The following is a 13595-nucleotide window of genomic DNA, read 5'->3' as shown; positions in this document are numbered from 1 at the left end:
GCTGCATGTACCTTTAAGGAATTAAGGGCCAAACCTTTATTCAAGCCACCCTGAAAAAATTCCAAAATGAGCGGGATCTTGGCCAAATGAGGAAGAGAACCTCGATCCTCACACCAGGCTCAAACACTCACCAAACTTGCACATAGGCCAAGGAAGTGGAGAACTTTCTAGCTCTAAGCAAAGTGGAAATCACTGCCAATGAGTATCCACGTTTCAGCAATTAAGCCCTCTCAAGGGCCATACCGTAAGGCAAAATAAAGTCGGATCTTCGTGAAGAATTGGATCCTGACTTAGCAGGTTCCTTTGTGCCAGAAGTTGAAGGGGCGAGTTCCCCAGGAGCTGCCAGAAATCTGTATACCATGGCCTCCTGGGCCAATCTGGAGGAACCAAGAGCACCATCCCTCTTTGGTGCTCAAACCTTCTGATCAACCTGCCCAACATAGGCCATGGAGGAAAGGCATACAGAAACTTGTCAGGCTGCCCATGTCCCTTGACCTCCCACGGAGCGGGATGAACGTCGGAACGGCACGCCGAGCACAGAGACCGGGAAAAAAAGGAGGAAGCCCTATGCTACAGAAGCCTCCTTTTATGACTCTGTAAATATATATATATTTATTTTTTTTTAAACTTACCTGAGCTCACCCTTACCTGGCTGAGTACAGAGATGGTCTCCGGCTGCAGGAGGGAGATGGCATATGCTGTCACCGCCACGCTCGGCTTCCTGCACCCGCTGCCTTTCAGTCGCATAAGCAGCTAAGTCCACACCAGTTGAAAAATCAGCTACCGGACCAAGGCACTCATCTGAGGAACCACAGAAATCACCTTAGGAATTCTCAACTGTGGGAAGGACCTTTTGGTATCACCACAGGAGAACAGGGCGAATGTAATAGCCTTAATTCTCCTTTTTCAAAATGAAGCAATCCCCAGAAGGGAAATGCATGTCCACCATCTGCTGGAGACGGAGAATACTGGCAGGCTGATATCACTGCAGGTTTATATGTACTGTGACGTCAGTTTGCTCTGTCTTCATCTGCTAGTAGAGGTGCATAACCCACTTGTTCTGGATTCATCTGAGTGGACACTAAGAAATGTAGCCAATTTAAGATCTTGTTGAGGCCTCACCTGGAGTACTGTGTTCAGTTCTGGAGAACGTATTTCAAAAGGGACAGAGACAGGATGGAGGCGATCCAGAGAAGGGCGATCAAAATGATGGGAGGTCTCCATCAAATGACTTATGAGGAGAGGTTGAAGGACCTAAATATGTACACCCTGGAGGAGAGGAGGAGCAGAGGAGATATGATATAGACCTTCAGATACTTGAAAGGTTTTAATGATGCACGATCAACAACAAACCTTTTCTGCTGGAAAGAATCCAAAAGAACTAGGGGTCATGAAATGAAACTCCAGTGAGGATGACTCAGAATCAATGTGAGGAAATATTTCTTCACGGAGAGGGTGGTGAATGCCTGGAATGCCCTGCCGGAGCAGGAGGTGAAGACAAAAATGGTACAAGATTTCAAAAGGGCATAGGATAAACACTGTGGATCCCATAATGGTAAGGGAGAGGGGAATGAAGTAAGAGTCATGGAGATAACTTGTTGGTGTGGCGGATACTACCCTTAACAAATAGCCTTCATACTGTGATGCAACTCCATCATTGCTTGCTGCTTCAATGGCAGGGGTAAAAGAGGAAAAGAGAAAATGGATTGGACAACAACCACCAAGAACATTGAACTGTATGGTCTGGGAAAACAAATAAGCATGGGGGCAACTTGCTTGATGCAGCGGTTACTACCCTTAACCAAAATGCTTGATGGAGTTGCAACTTCAGTATTGCTCTCTGCTTCAACGGCAGGGGAGAAAGGAAACTGGACTCAAACAGTAACCAACAAGAGCCCTGACCTTGGCGATCTGAGTAACTGATGGGTATGGGAAACGGATAAGTATGGGAGCTTGCTAGGCAGAGTGGATGGACCGTAGGGTCCTTTTCCGCCATCACTTTCTCTGTTTCTATGTTTAATATTGACTTTTTGGGTATTGAGAGGAAAGGGACCAGAGTATGTTCCTACCTGACCATTGTGATCTAGTCAGGGGGCACTATTGGTGATACCCAGTTTTAAAGATTTGATACACACCAGGTTACGAACAAGAGGTTTTTCAACTGTTTCCCCAATGTTGTGGAACTTTCTCCCAGTAGAGGCCAGAATGGAGAAAAATGTCATGACTTTCCGCAAAAAAATCAAAACATGGTTATTCACACAGATATGAGACTCTTACTGGGTTGTTAAGCAGAAGTAATGGATTGAAATCAGACGTGAAGGTGATGTCATAACTGCGTTGTCATGTTTTGCGTAGTATTTTCAGTCTTTATTTTGCCGGTGATTTGTTTGCTATTTTGGGCGATTTTAACCAAATCAGGGAGGCAGTTTATAAATTTGTTAAATAGAAAAAATAATAAACAAAGTAGTCCCGCTCTTCAAACCCCAACCAGCATAACAACAAAAACAAAATCGTAATTTGAACCAAAAAACCAGTCAGTTCAAGAGCTGAAACTGTCTAAATTATTTAAGGGTTCACTTCGTGCTCAGGTATGGGAACCAAATATGCAAAAATTCCAAGTTACACCTTGGAGAGGCCTTTTTAGCTTCGAACTTCTCCACTACGGCTAACGAGTGAAGAGCATTCCTCTAAAACATGAAACTGATAGTATGTGGGGATCCCCCAAAAGTGGAGAATAGTCTGCTTTCCAAGTACAGAACCTTTCCACAACTTTTCCAGGAAATGAAACAGGAAACTCCTCAACAGTATCAAAGCAGGTGCAAAGGGGAAGATGAACATCTGGCACCTCCTCCATACACTAAAGCACTGTATCACCAAACAGGACCATAAAATGTGCCAGGAGCCGTGAAATATTTCAAATAGGCTATGGAAGGGGCTATTTTGGAGAGACTCTGTTAGGAGATTATACAGAAACAAGTCAAACATGTGTATTGAAGTTCATGCAGTAGCACATTCTTAGTTACAGTATTAATGTTTGCAAGACAGCTAGAAAAATATGTAACTGTAATTGATCACTGTAAATCCTGGTGCCATTTACTCAATAAGGACAAAAAAAAAATCAAATGAAGTGTCTGAAATAGTCAAAAATTTCCAGAGAACTGAAAGAGAGGGAGCTCAGGGACTTGCATATCAAAGAGCCTCCTGAATTAAAGACCAACTTTCACTATTCAGCTGGGAGACATCCAAACTTCTAAGTATCCATAAAACATAATCCCATCCAATGGCTGTACTTTTTTTTTTTTTTTTTTTTTAATTTCAATGCATTTTTTTAAGATAAGGAAGCGTCATACTTACCATCTGCCCAACACACCTGGTAACTACCGCCTTGCCAATTTACACAATTACAATTTACTGGTCTGGTATTTTTAATCACTGAAAATGGAAGCTAGCTGGCTGGCTGGCTGGCTGGCAGGGAGCCTCCTGGAGTAATATCTGGGCAGAAAGCAGGAGCTGTTTCTAAATTCGCATGGTATTTAAGCAGCCCCTTCGTTTTGAGTGAGAACCATAACTGGCCAAGAAGGGGGCTGGAACCAGTACCGACTGCATACTGAATGGGTGCAGGAATGAGTCCTGAGACATGAGGCACAGCACAACTGAAGAACCAAACTCATTTGGGGGAAACATTTCAGTAGGGGGGGAGAGCCTCTCAATTTTCATGCCTGCTCTTTAAGCCTGCACAAAGCCACTCCGTTTCAGCTTGCTATACAATAAATTATATGCTTACAGGGTGCTAACTAATGGCATAAAGTGTGCACATCTGCTCTGTGTGCACATTTATAAAAATTAAAAGTATGCACTTGGTCCTCTGCCCGTGGACTGCCTCTTTTATATTCTAGCCAAGAGTACAGAGGCTGTGAACGAATCTACAGGCTTTCAGACAGCCGAAAACCTACTTTTGCAGATTCTGCCATGCTTTCTATCCGCCATTTATACCCACGCAGTTCCCAACTAGGAGTCTGAAAATGTACCCCTTTGGGTTATAAATGTGGGACCTAACATATGATGCAGTGTATCCCCGGGGAGCCCTTACCTGTGAGATGCAACGTGTCATTGGAGCCCTTACCTGTATGATGCTGTGTATCTGGTGGGAAGGAAAGTCTCCAGACTTGATGTCCAGGAACAGGAGAAATTCTCGTAATTCGAAACCCTGCACGAGACAGACGGCTTTCCGGGACGGTCTAAAGGTATGAAAGATAACACAGCTCTGAAAGAGTTTCTGCATTTTGGCTCCTTTAATATTACTTTTTTTATTAACCCTTCGTCTTCCCAAAAGGGCTGAAATTACCGGTTTAATGGCTCCGCACACATAATTCAGGGAGTGCTAAGTGTTACGGTTGGGCGATAGCCCGGTGTGGTGAACACCACCTGCAGGGGTGACTCAGGATAGGGAGGACAGGAATCTCAGTAAAGTCTCTGATAATGGCTGGAGAGGACTCTCTACTGCTGGCTGGAGTGGAGTCTGTAGAGCTGGGTGCTGGCTGGAGTGGGGTCTCTAGTGCTGGGAGCTGGCTTGAAGAAGTCTCCGGTGTCAGGTGCTGGCTGGAATGAGTCTCTGGAACAAGGTGCGTGGGGGGTAAGGGTGAGCTTGGGAAACACTGGAGCTGCATGGGGGTACGCGTGGATGTGAGTGCCGGTAAGTGTGGTCTGAACACTGGAACTGGGTGCAGGTACGGGTGGAATCCGGACAGCGTGCAGGTAAGTGTGAGACTGAATGTAGGTATGTGTGAACTGGAATGAGGGAAGCAAGGAGAGCAGGACAGACAATGACTGCACTAGATAAAACCAAGACAAGACTTACACTGAACAGAAAACACAAACGCCCAAAGGCAGCAAGGCAAAAAGGCAGGATACGGAGCCCAAAGGCAGCAAGGCAAGGAGCCAGGACAGGAAGGCAGCAAGGCAGGGATCCAGGACAGGAAGGCAGCAAGGCAGGGATCCAGGACAGGAAGGCAGCAAGGCAGCAAGGCAGGGATCCAGGACAGGAAGGCAGCAAGGCAGGGATCCAGGACAGGAAGCCGAAGGCAGCAAGGCAAGGAGCCAGGACACAGAGCCCGAAGGCAGAACTGAAGGCCCAAAGGCACACAGAGGGAAATGAGAGGCTAGAGCAGGGAACCCAAAGGAACTCGATGCCGAAGCACTGAGGCATTGGCTAGGCAGGGTTATATAGGAAGTCCAGGTCATGGAGCAGATAGGTAGGACAGACTGGGCCAGCTCGTGAGGGACCTCTGGTGGTGAGGAGGCTGCATAGCAGCCATAGTCGTAACACTAAGAAGGTTCAGGCTTCTGTGGAAATCTGAGGGCTCCTCCCCTGCGAAGCCCTTGCATTTCCAGCGAGTGCCTGCCCTCTCTGTGCAGAAGCCTGGAGCTGCCTAGCAGTTGAGAACCTCTTTTACCATGAAGCGTGCAAAGGCACGGTGACCTTCTCCATGGATCTCTGAAGGCAGGCAGCTTCGGCATTGAGGGCCATTAAGACCAAGGCAAGATTCACTGGTTTCTGTTCAGCTATCACTGGTGTAAATCCAGCTCAAGTTCAGCAGGGCTTTAAATAGATGGCTTGTGGGGCATGAGCCGATGTCTCTCAGTCCAGTTCTGGGGACTACATTCGACGCATTCATACCGTGGGCCCATGTGCAGACCCTTAGAAATCTATGAATTCTGCTGCACACCTTGTCCTGACTGACAACAAGGAAACGAGGAGAGGGAGAGGCAATGTGCCCAACTCAGAAGCTAGCTGAACTTAAAATTGGCCATTCCCTGTAGGTTTATAGTGTTTATCATCAAGTGCCATCTTCTGCCTCCTGTCATCTCAAGCAGGCCCTCCCAGCCAGGGCATCACACCTTTAAGTATTTTGGCTCGCTTCCAACACAGTTCCGGTTCAGTTTTGGCATAAGGCCAAAAAAAAAAAAAATGTTGTAACCGGTGACCAGGATTATTTTGCACTGGTTCGGTTCTGGTTTCAGAATGAAAATTCTACTGCTTTATTAACAAACAAAGAAATAGTTTAGCAACTTTTCTTCCAAGCACAACAATTTACAATTTGAACAAAACTGTGCTGTAAACTTCTAAGAAACAATAGGCAGCGGCCAAAAGGAAAACAATCCAAACAGACAGATTTTAAGGGGGGGGGGGGAAAACCCCAACCTCCCCTTGCTTTTGGCATTGGGGCATTAGCAAAAGCACCGCTACGACGGTAAAACCTTTAAAAGGTTCCAAAGTAGTTCTCATAACGATAGGTCAGTGTTTGGTATGATGGAGTCAGGTTTGTGTACATTCGGATGAGGCAAGAACACACTTTCAAAAGCAGATGGGGGCATTTCTTGTACAGAAATGTACGAGTGGTGCAGCTCTTTAAGAATCATCCCCCCATGTTACTCCTGGCTTGCTCCTTGCTCAAATTTCTATTCAACCACACAGTCAATGCATTCTCCAAGGCAGCGGTTCTCAATGGGTGTGTCGCACACCCGCTACTCTCCCCCCCTCCCCCCCCCCCCCCCCCCTCCTTTCACCTCAGCGAGACGAACACTGCTGCCGTTCCTGCCCGGGCTATCAGCACATTCGAGCCCCGAGGGGAACGGCAGGGGTGTTTTGTGGAAGCCGGCAACAGGAACGTGACCTTTTCTTCTTCCCGCCCCCCGTGTCCTGGAAGAGGAAGTGATATTTACCTGGCACGCGGGAAGAAGAAAAGGCCATGCATGCAAGCTACTGCTGCTGAAATCGCATTCGCTGCTGGCTGGCCACTTTGCCAGGGCCTGCAGGAGTACAGCGCCACTTTATTCTGTATTTGGTGAGGGTCTGTCTGAGTTCTGCGTGTGTGACCCAGCTGAGGGTGTTCTGCGAGCTTGTAGTTTCTTGGTAGGGGATCTATAGCAGCTTGGCTTGTTCTGTTTTCCTAATAGGAGATGTATTGGTGTTTAGGGCCTGGTGTAATTTTTGCAGTGCTGCCTTTTCATAGGCAGGGTTGTTACTGTTTGAGTTCCATAATGCAGGTGTAACTTTGTGTGCATTAGTTTGTGTACATTATTTAAGATCCTGGAAGATGCTATATTTCTGTTTTGCACAGAATGCAAAGTGGCTTTTTTGGGTTTCCATTCCAGTTTGTTCCCATATTTGTAATTTGTGGCCTTTCTGTACTTGGTCAAGGTCGATTCTGTGTGTGTGTGTGTCCGAGGTGAGGTATTTTACTAGCATGCAGGCATTTGTGTCAATATTATTTGTTGTGTTTTCTCAATAGAACATGCATTGGTGGTAAATGACTGTTTTTTCATAAGGAGGGCTATTGCACCTGGTAGGAGAGAGTGTTTATGTTACTGTTATTGAGATGTCACCAGAAATATCTTTTTTGTATGGTAAATAGAACGGGGAATGTCCTACTTCTGTTCTGTAGCCATTGTTGGGGGGTCAGGGTGGATCCTGTACAAAACACAGACTCTATGTGGGTCTGTGATGGACATAGTACGTGTACGGTCCGGGCACTGACGGAACCCCGACGCCATGGCCGTATGCCAAAAATTTAGCCGCGGGATGGTCGACTGCCAACAGGCCTCAGGAATGTGGTAAGAGCTCCTTAACCGCGTGGCTACTGCTACGCGGAAAAAAGAAGACTGAAGGGAGACCCCTGCTGGCTGCAGGGTTAGTGCCGTGCTGGGCATGCCCAGTAGGGGCCAGTCAAAGTTCCTGAAACTTTGACAGAAGTTTTCCGTGGTTGGGCTCCATCCTCGATGTCACCCATTTGTGAGGACAACCATCCTGCTTGTCCTGTGAGAACCTGTAGATACAGATTATATGTTTACATTTAGCCCCGTGACGATCATGTGTTCAGTGTGTCACGCATGTGAGAACATCTGTCAGGTGTGTTCCGACAGAAAAAAGGTTGAGAACCACTGATCCAAGGTATCTTCCTTCATATTAGATCTTTGTGGTGATCATGTGAATTTTAATCCAGAAAAGGCCCAATCAACACTACCTTGGCATTTCTGGCTCCGATAAAGCCAATTAATAAAGAGGTCACACCTTGAGATTTTCTGCATTTCCTAGTATTTCAAAAATATTTATCTTTTTCTTCAATTTTAGCTCCCCTGCAAATGAATCCAAAAATGGACCAATCTTCTTGATCCTGTTAGGCTGCGTGCTACTGCTAGAATGAGATTTTTGTTACTCAAGCTGCTGGAACTGCAAATTCTGGACATGTTCTTTTAATTTAAGGAAAGACTCCAATTTGTCATCCTCCTCCTCTGAAGAGGTAGCAAGTACAATGCACTAATAGGAATCAGATGATTCTGCATGCAGGATATCACTCCATTAGCAGCTCCTATCCTCTGCCATGTAAGCAAAAGAGGATGTGTGTACTTCAGACAACAGCACTTAAGGCCAGAGATCTAGCTATATGGCTGAGAGAATCACTTCATTTTCAAAAAAGGTATTTTTCATGGTTTATCTTTTTTTTTACTGATATGCTCTGAAAAATGATTTGCTGCCGTGGCTCATTTTGCTATATCCAGCTGACATCTCAACCACGTTCCGCACAAATCTCAGACTGCAGTGGGTTTTTTTACTTGCCTTTTCAGCAGGCTGCAGAGCTCCAGTCATCATTGCCTATGCATGTGAAGATCATTGTTTGATAACACTATGTCACGACAAATCTCCCGCAGTTACGGCAAGAATGCAATTTCATCAGTTCTAACTTTTTCAGAACTACCGTGCCTGTCTGGTTTCATAACTCTTTGCCTACCATACATGCTTTTGCAGTCGGTCGAGTGGCTGACTTTTCTCGTTTTGGTGCATCATCAGCCACTAACCGCAATGCACATGCAGCACAGCAAAACACCTTTAGGTAACAACTTCCGGGATTCTTCCGCCTTTCCAAGCTCTCTCTCATGATGTTAGCATCCTTCCCTCCTGGGAGTGTGAATTCATCTGACAGATCTTCCTTCTCTCTGTCTGCATCAACCAGATGACAGAGTGTTACTTGAACAGTCTTCCTTTTCATCTTAAGTCATAAGCCTCACCAGTTTGACCATGTTTTTTCTGAACAATAGAGATAAAAACAACACACAGCTAAGAGAAGCAAAATCCAAGCTAAGGAAGAAAGAAAAAGAATGGCTAAAAAACAAATGTCCATTGAACCTGGAACGTTACCACACGCAACTCGCTACTTATAAAAAAATGATCAATGAGACCAAACGAGATTACTACAGCAAAAAAATCAAAAACTCCTCAAACAACTCCAAATCACTATACAACTTAGTAAACAACCTTATATCAGAAAACAACAACCTACCTCCGAAATCCATAAATATAAGCCAAGACCTAGCCATATTCTTTAAAAACAAAATCAGTAAAATAACAGGAAATATCCATAAATCTTCGATCCCAGATGACCAGACAGCCTTCAAAAACATAACACCTTGGTCTAACTTCGATCCTATCTCAGCAACTGAAACAGAAAAGCTCATAAAAAAAATCAACCCAGCTCAACATGAGTTAGACACTACCCAACAAATGATCTAAAGAATATAGCTCAAACCATCACGCCAACCATCGCTGCCATAATAAATAAATCCCTCGATGAAGGTGAGCTACCAGACAAATTAAAAATTGCAACAATCAAACCCATAATGAAGAAAAAGAACCTAAACCATGATGATCTGAACAACTATCGCCCGATCTCCAATCTACCTCTACTCGCTAAACTGACTGAGAAAGCGGCCCTGAAGCAACTCAACGAACATCTGGATTCCAACAACATCTTACACCCAACCCAACACGGCTTCAGGAAAAATCACAGCACTGAAACACTATTGATCAACGTATCAAACACAATATTAAAAGGATTTGACAACAATCTAAGTCACATACTCATCCTACTTGACCTCTCTGCCGCCTTTGACACGGTAGACCACAAAAACCTAATATCCAGACTTGCCAGCATCGGCCTCATGGAAAAACCCTCACCTGGTTCACCTCCTTCCTCAAAAATAGATTCTTCAAAGTCAACTTAAACAACTACTCATCAGAAGCCTTTCCCCTCGAAACTGGAGTACCACAAGGATCCGCACTTTCAGCCACGCTCTTTAACATATACTTACTACCACTCTGCCAACTCCTCTCAAGCCTCGGCGTAACATACTACATGTATGCAGATGATATACAACTACTTCTGCCAATAACCACCACCATCGAGGATACACTGAAACTCGCAGCTTCCCACTTCAAGTCCATAAAAAACATGTTAATCCACATGAAGCTATGTCTAAACATGGACAAAACAGAATGCTTACTGCTAGAAAGGAAAAACTCAGGAGTAAACACCAATCACTCCATACAGATAGACAACATATGCATCAAACTAAAAGGCGACGTCAAAGACCTAGGAGTTTGGATAGACCCTGAACTAAACCACAAAAAACACATTTCAATGAAAGTCAGAGAAGGATTCCACAAACTGCAAATCCTAAAACAACTAAAATCTCTATTGAATTATCAAGATTTCAGATCCGTTCTACAATCACTAACATTCACTACTTTCGACTACTGCAACTCTCTGCTGATAGGTCTACCCAAAACAATCCTCCGACCTCTTCAACTATTGCAGAATGCAGCAGCTAGAATACTCACCGGCCACAGGAGGTCCGACCACATCACCCCGATACTAAAAAGTCTACACGGGCTCCCAGTGGAAAAAAGAATAGAATATAAAACCTTAACCATTCTACATGACAATATGCAACGCTGATAACACAGCCTTAAAAAACATAATACAGAAACACAGACCCCAATGCACGACAAGAACCACCAACAAACTGCTTCTTAATGTACCATCAATATCGAATGTCAAACTAACTAATACACGAAAAAGAGCCATCTCAATAATTGGACCCACACTATGGAACTCACTACCTGAATACCTAAGTACCCAGCTCAACAACAAAACATTCAAAAAAGATCTCAAGACATGGCTATTCAGACAAGCCTACAAAGACGGAATTGGCTAATCACACGCACCAGACCCAACCACAGACAGTTAAATTTACAACTCAGACAATCACTTGACGGATGACAGTTATAATTTATTACCACTTAAAACATTATAATTTAACCATTAGTGCTACACCATGATAACAATCAAAGACGGTCGCAAAACCGGCAGACAGCGATGTCATACCACAATCATTGCAGATGTACCATCCTCCCTCAACGTTCCATAACAGACACGTAGTTACTTTGCCGCAAATGTGTGTTTACACCTATTATCTCGTTCTTTAAAGGTCAAAGTTTATATTGTATTGTTATTCAAAAAGTTATATGGTATTATTTCTGTTAACTGTTCTAAGCTGTAACATGTTGTTTTACCTGTAAACCGGAGTGAAGGCAGCAAGCTATAAATAATTTAAATTATGTAATAAACTCCGTTAAACTTACAGCAAAATATTCATAACTGAAGCCAAACATTTTCTTCCCTATTTAATCCCAAAACTCCCCAACCCTTCCTCCTGCCCCCCCCCCCCCCCCCAACAACAACACTATTGTGTCATGCCATCTTGGTAAGTAAGCCTAATAAACAAATCCACGTCAATAAGGTAAATACTGCTTTAAATCAACTGCAAAATATACTTCTAGTGAAGAATCGGGGAACAAAGAGCTATATCATGTTACAAAAAGACAGCAGAAGGCATATAATCTGTGATACAGGTACATACGACATCTCTTATTAAATGCAAACTGATCATTGATTTTCTTTCCAATACACAAATGGAGCCCACATGCCTTCACTTTTTTTTTTATTATAACTTTCATCTTAATCGCGGTGAGAGTTAACTCACTCGATAAACAAAATCTAAACTGAAATCATTATCCTATCATAATTTCCAATTCTAAATACATCACACAGGTTTTCAGTTTAATAAATCAGACAATTTTGTTCACTCAGAATGCCTGTAACCTTGGAGTCGTTATTGACCCGGCCCTCTCAATGCATGACCATGTGAAATTTCTCACTTAATCTTATTTTCACAAATTAAGACTCCTCCGACATCTAAAACCTCTTCTCAATCCAAATGATTTCCGCTCTGTTCTACAATCCCTCTTATTCTCCAGCATCGACTACTGCAATTCTCTCTTAATTGGGCCTTCCTGCCTATACTACCCGTCCCCTACAGATCATACAGAATTCAGCTGCTAGGGTCCTGACAGGAGCTCCAATCCGTGACCGCATCAGCCCCGTGCTGGAATCTCTCCACTGGCTTCCTATTCTACATCATATCCAATACAAGCTGGTCACTATCACACACCTCTCTATTCACAATATTCACATTCCCTGGATCTCATCTGTTCTTAAAATCCACGTTCCTATGAGATCCCTAAAATCCTCCTCTCAGACACTTCTTGACGTTCCTTCCCCAAGAGTAGTCCATCTGGACGAGATTAGAGAATGCACGTTTTCCTCTGCAGGCCCTCTCCTATGGAACTCCCTACAAAATGAATTAAGAATCCTCCAAGAAAAGCCCTAAAAACATAACTTTAGGAAAGCATTCCCGAATCAGGCTGCCAATATATAATTATCCCAGGCCTCCCTTGATTAGTACATAATGGCAGAGATCTGATACTTCCACTATTGCAACCTTATATTTTATTTTTCATTTTATGTTTCAGTGAATTTTAATGTATTGTCTGTTATTTACGTGTAACTCATTATGTGTGTTTTGTTGTACCCCGTCCTGAACATAGGAAGGGCAGATAATAAAGGTTTTAAAATTTAAAAAAAAAAAAAAAATATATATATATATATATATATATATATATATATAACCTTTTAATTGTGGCTGATAATGAAGTTGCTTCTGTTTTCTTCCAATGATTATGCCAATTCACAGCAAGCAACTATTAATATCTGCTGTACCAGTGATCATTCATAATGAAGTTCTTGAAAAGAAGGGATATTCAAAAGCGCACATTTGGGGGATGGAACAATATATAATCCTGTAATCTTTTTTAGTAAAGAAAAAATTATACTTCGATGTTTGACTATGATGGGATAATCCCACCAAATGTGGTAGTAGAACCTATTGTGCCACATCCTCTCCAACATTTATCAACTGAGTTTGAGTAAGCTTTAAGTAGATGCTCAGGAGTTAAATACCAGCCAATAAAACCTTATAACTAATCTGTAGTATAGATGCAGAAATCAAATGTTTCCGCATTTTTAAAAATGCTGAATCCCATTCATTTTCAGATATAACTAATCCCAAATCTTTTTCCCAAGCCTAAACATAAGCTGGAGAGGCCCTATTAAGAATGGCATATAACATTGAAATGGTACCCTTCAATTTATCAGCATTATCACATCAATACTCAACGTGTGTCTTGTCCATAAATAAATCCCCTTTCACCTCTGATAAGGTAAAAAAAAGTTATCAGTACTTGTAAAATGATATTTTTATCCAAATCCTTAAATTTAACAGTATCTCCCACTCTTCAAAAGTGTTCCACAACCCATGCTCTAACCATTTCTAAAAAGATAGACAGACCTGGTTTAAAT

General features: G+C 43.2%; 1 protein-coding gene across 3 annotated transcripts in view; it reads right to left on the bottom strand.

Annotated features, from left to right (window-relative positions):
* Positions 1 to 13595, bottom strand: part of IL11RA (interleukin 11 receptor subunit alpha) — a 183163-nt gene that overhangs the window by 97344 nt on the left and 72224 nt on the right. For all 3 annotated transcript variants that reach the window (XR_003853124.1, XM_029581487.1, XM_029581495.1), the window contains exon 5: positions 4124 to 4238. Coding sequence is in view for 2 of the 3 variants with exons in the window: in XM_029581487.1 (XP_029437347.1) it covers positions 4124 to 4238 (115 nt within the window). In the remaining variant the exon portion in view is untranslated. The remainder of the gene's footprint in view (positions 1 to 4123; positions 4239 to 13595) is intronic.

This window comes from Rhinatrema bivittatum, chromosome 1 (assembly GCF_901001135.1).
Source record: "Rhinatrema bivittatum chromosome 1, aRhiBiv1.1, whole genome shotgun sequence".
Lineage (NCBI taxonomy): Eukaryota > Metazoa > Chordata > Amphibia > Gymnophiona > Rhinatrematidae > Rhinatrema > Rhinatrema bivittatum.
This window is presented reverse-complemented; position numbering and strand designations above follow the sequence as displayed.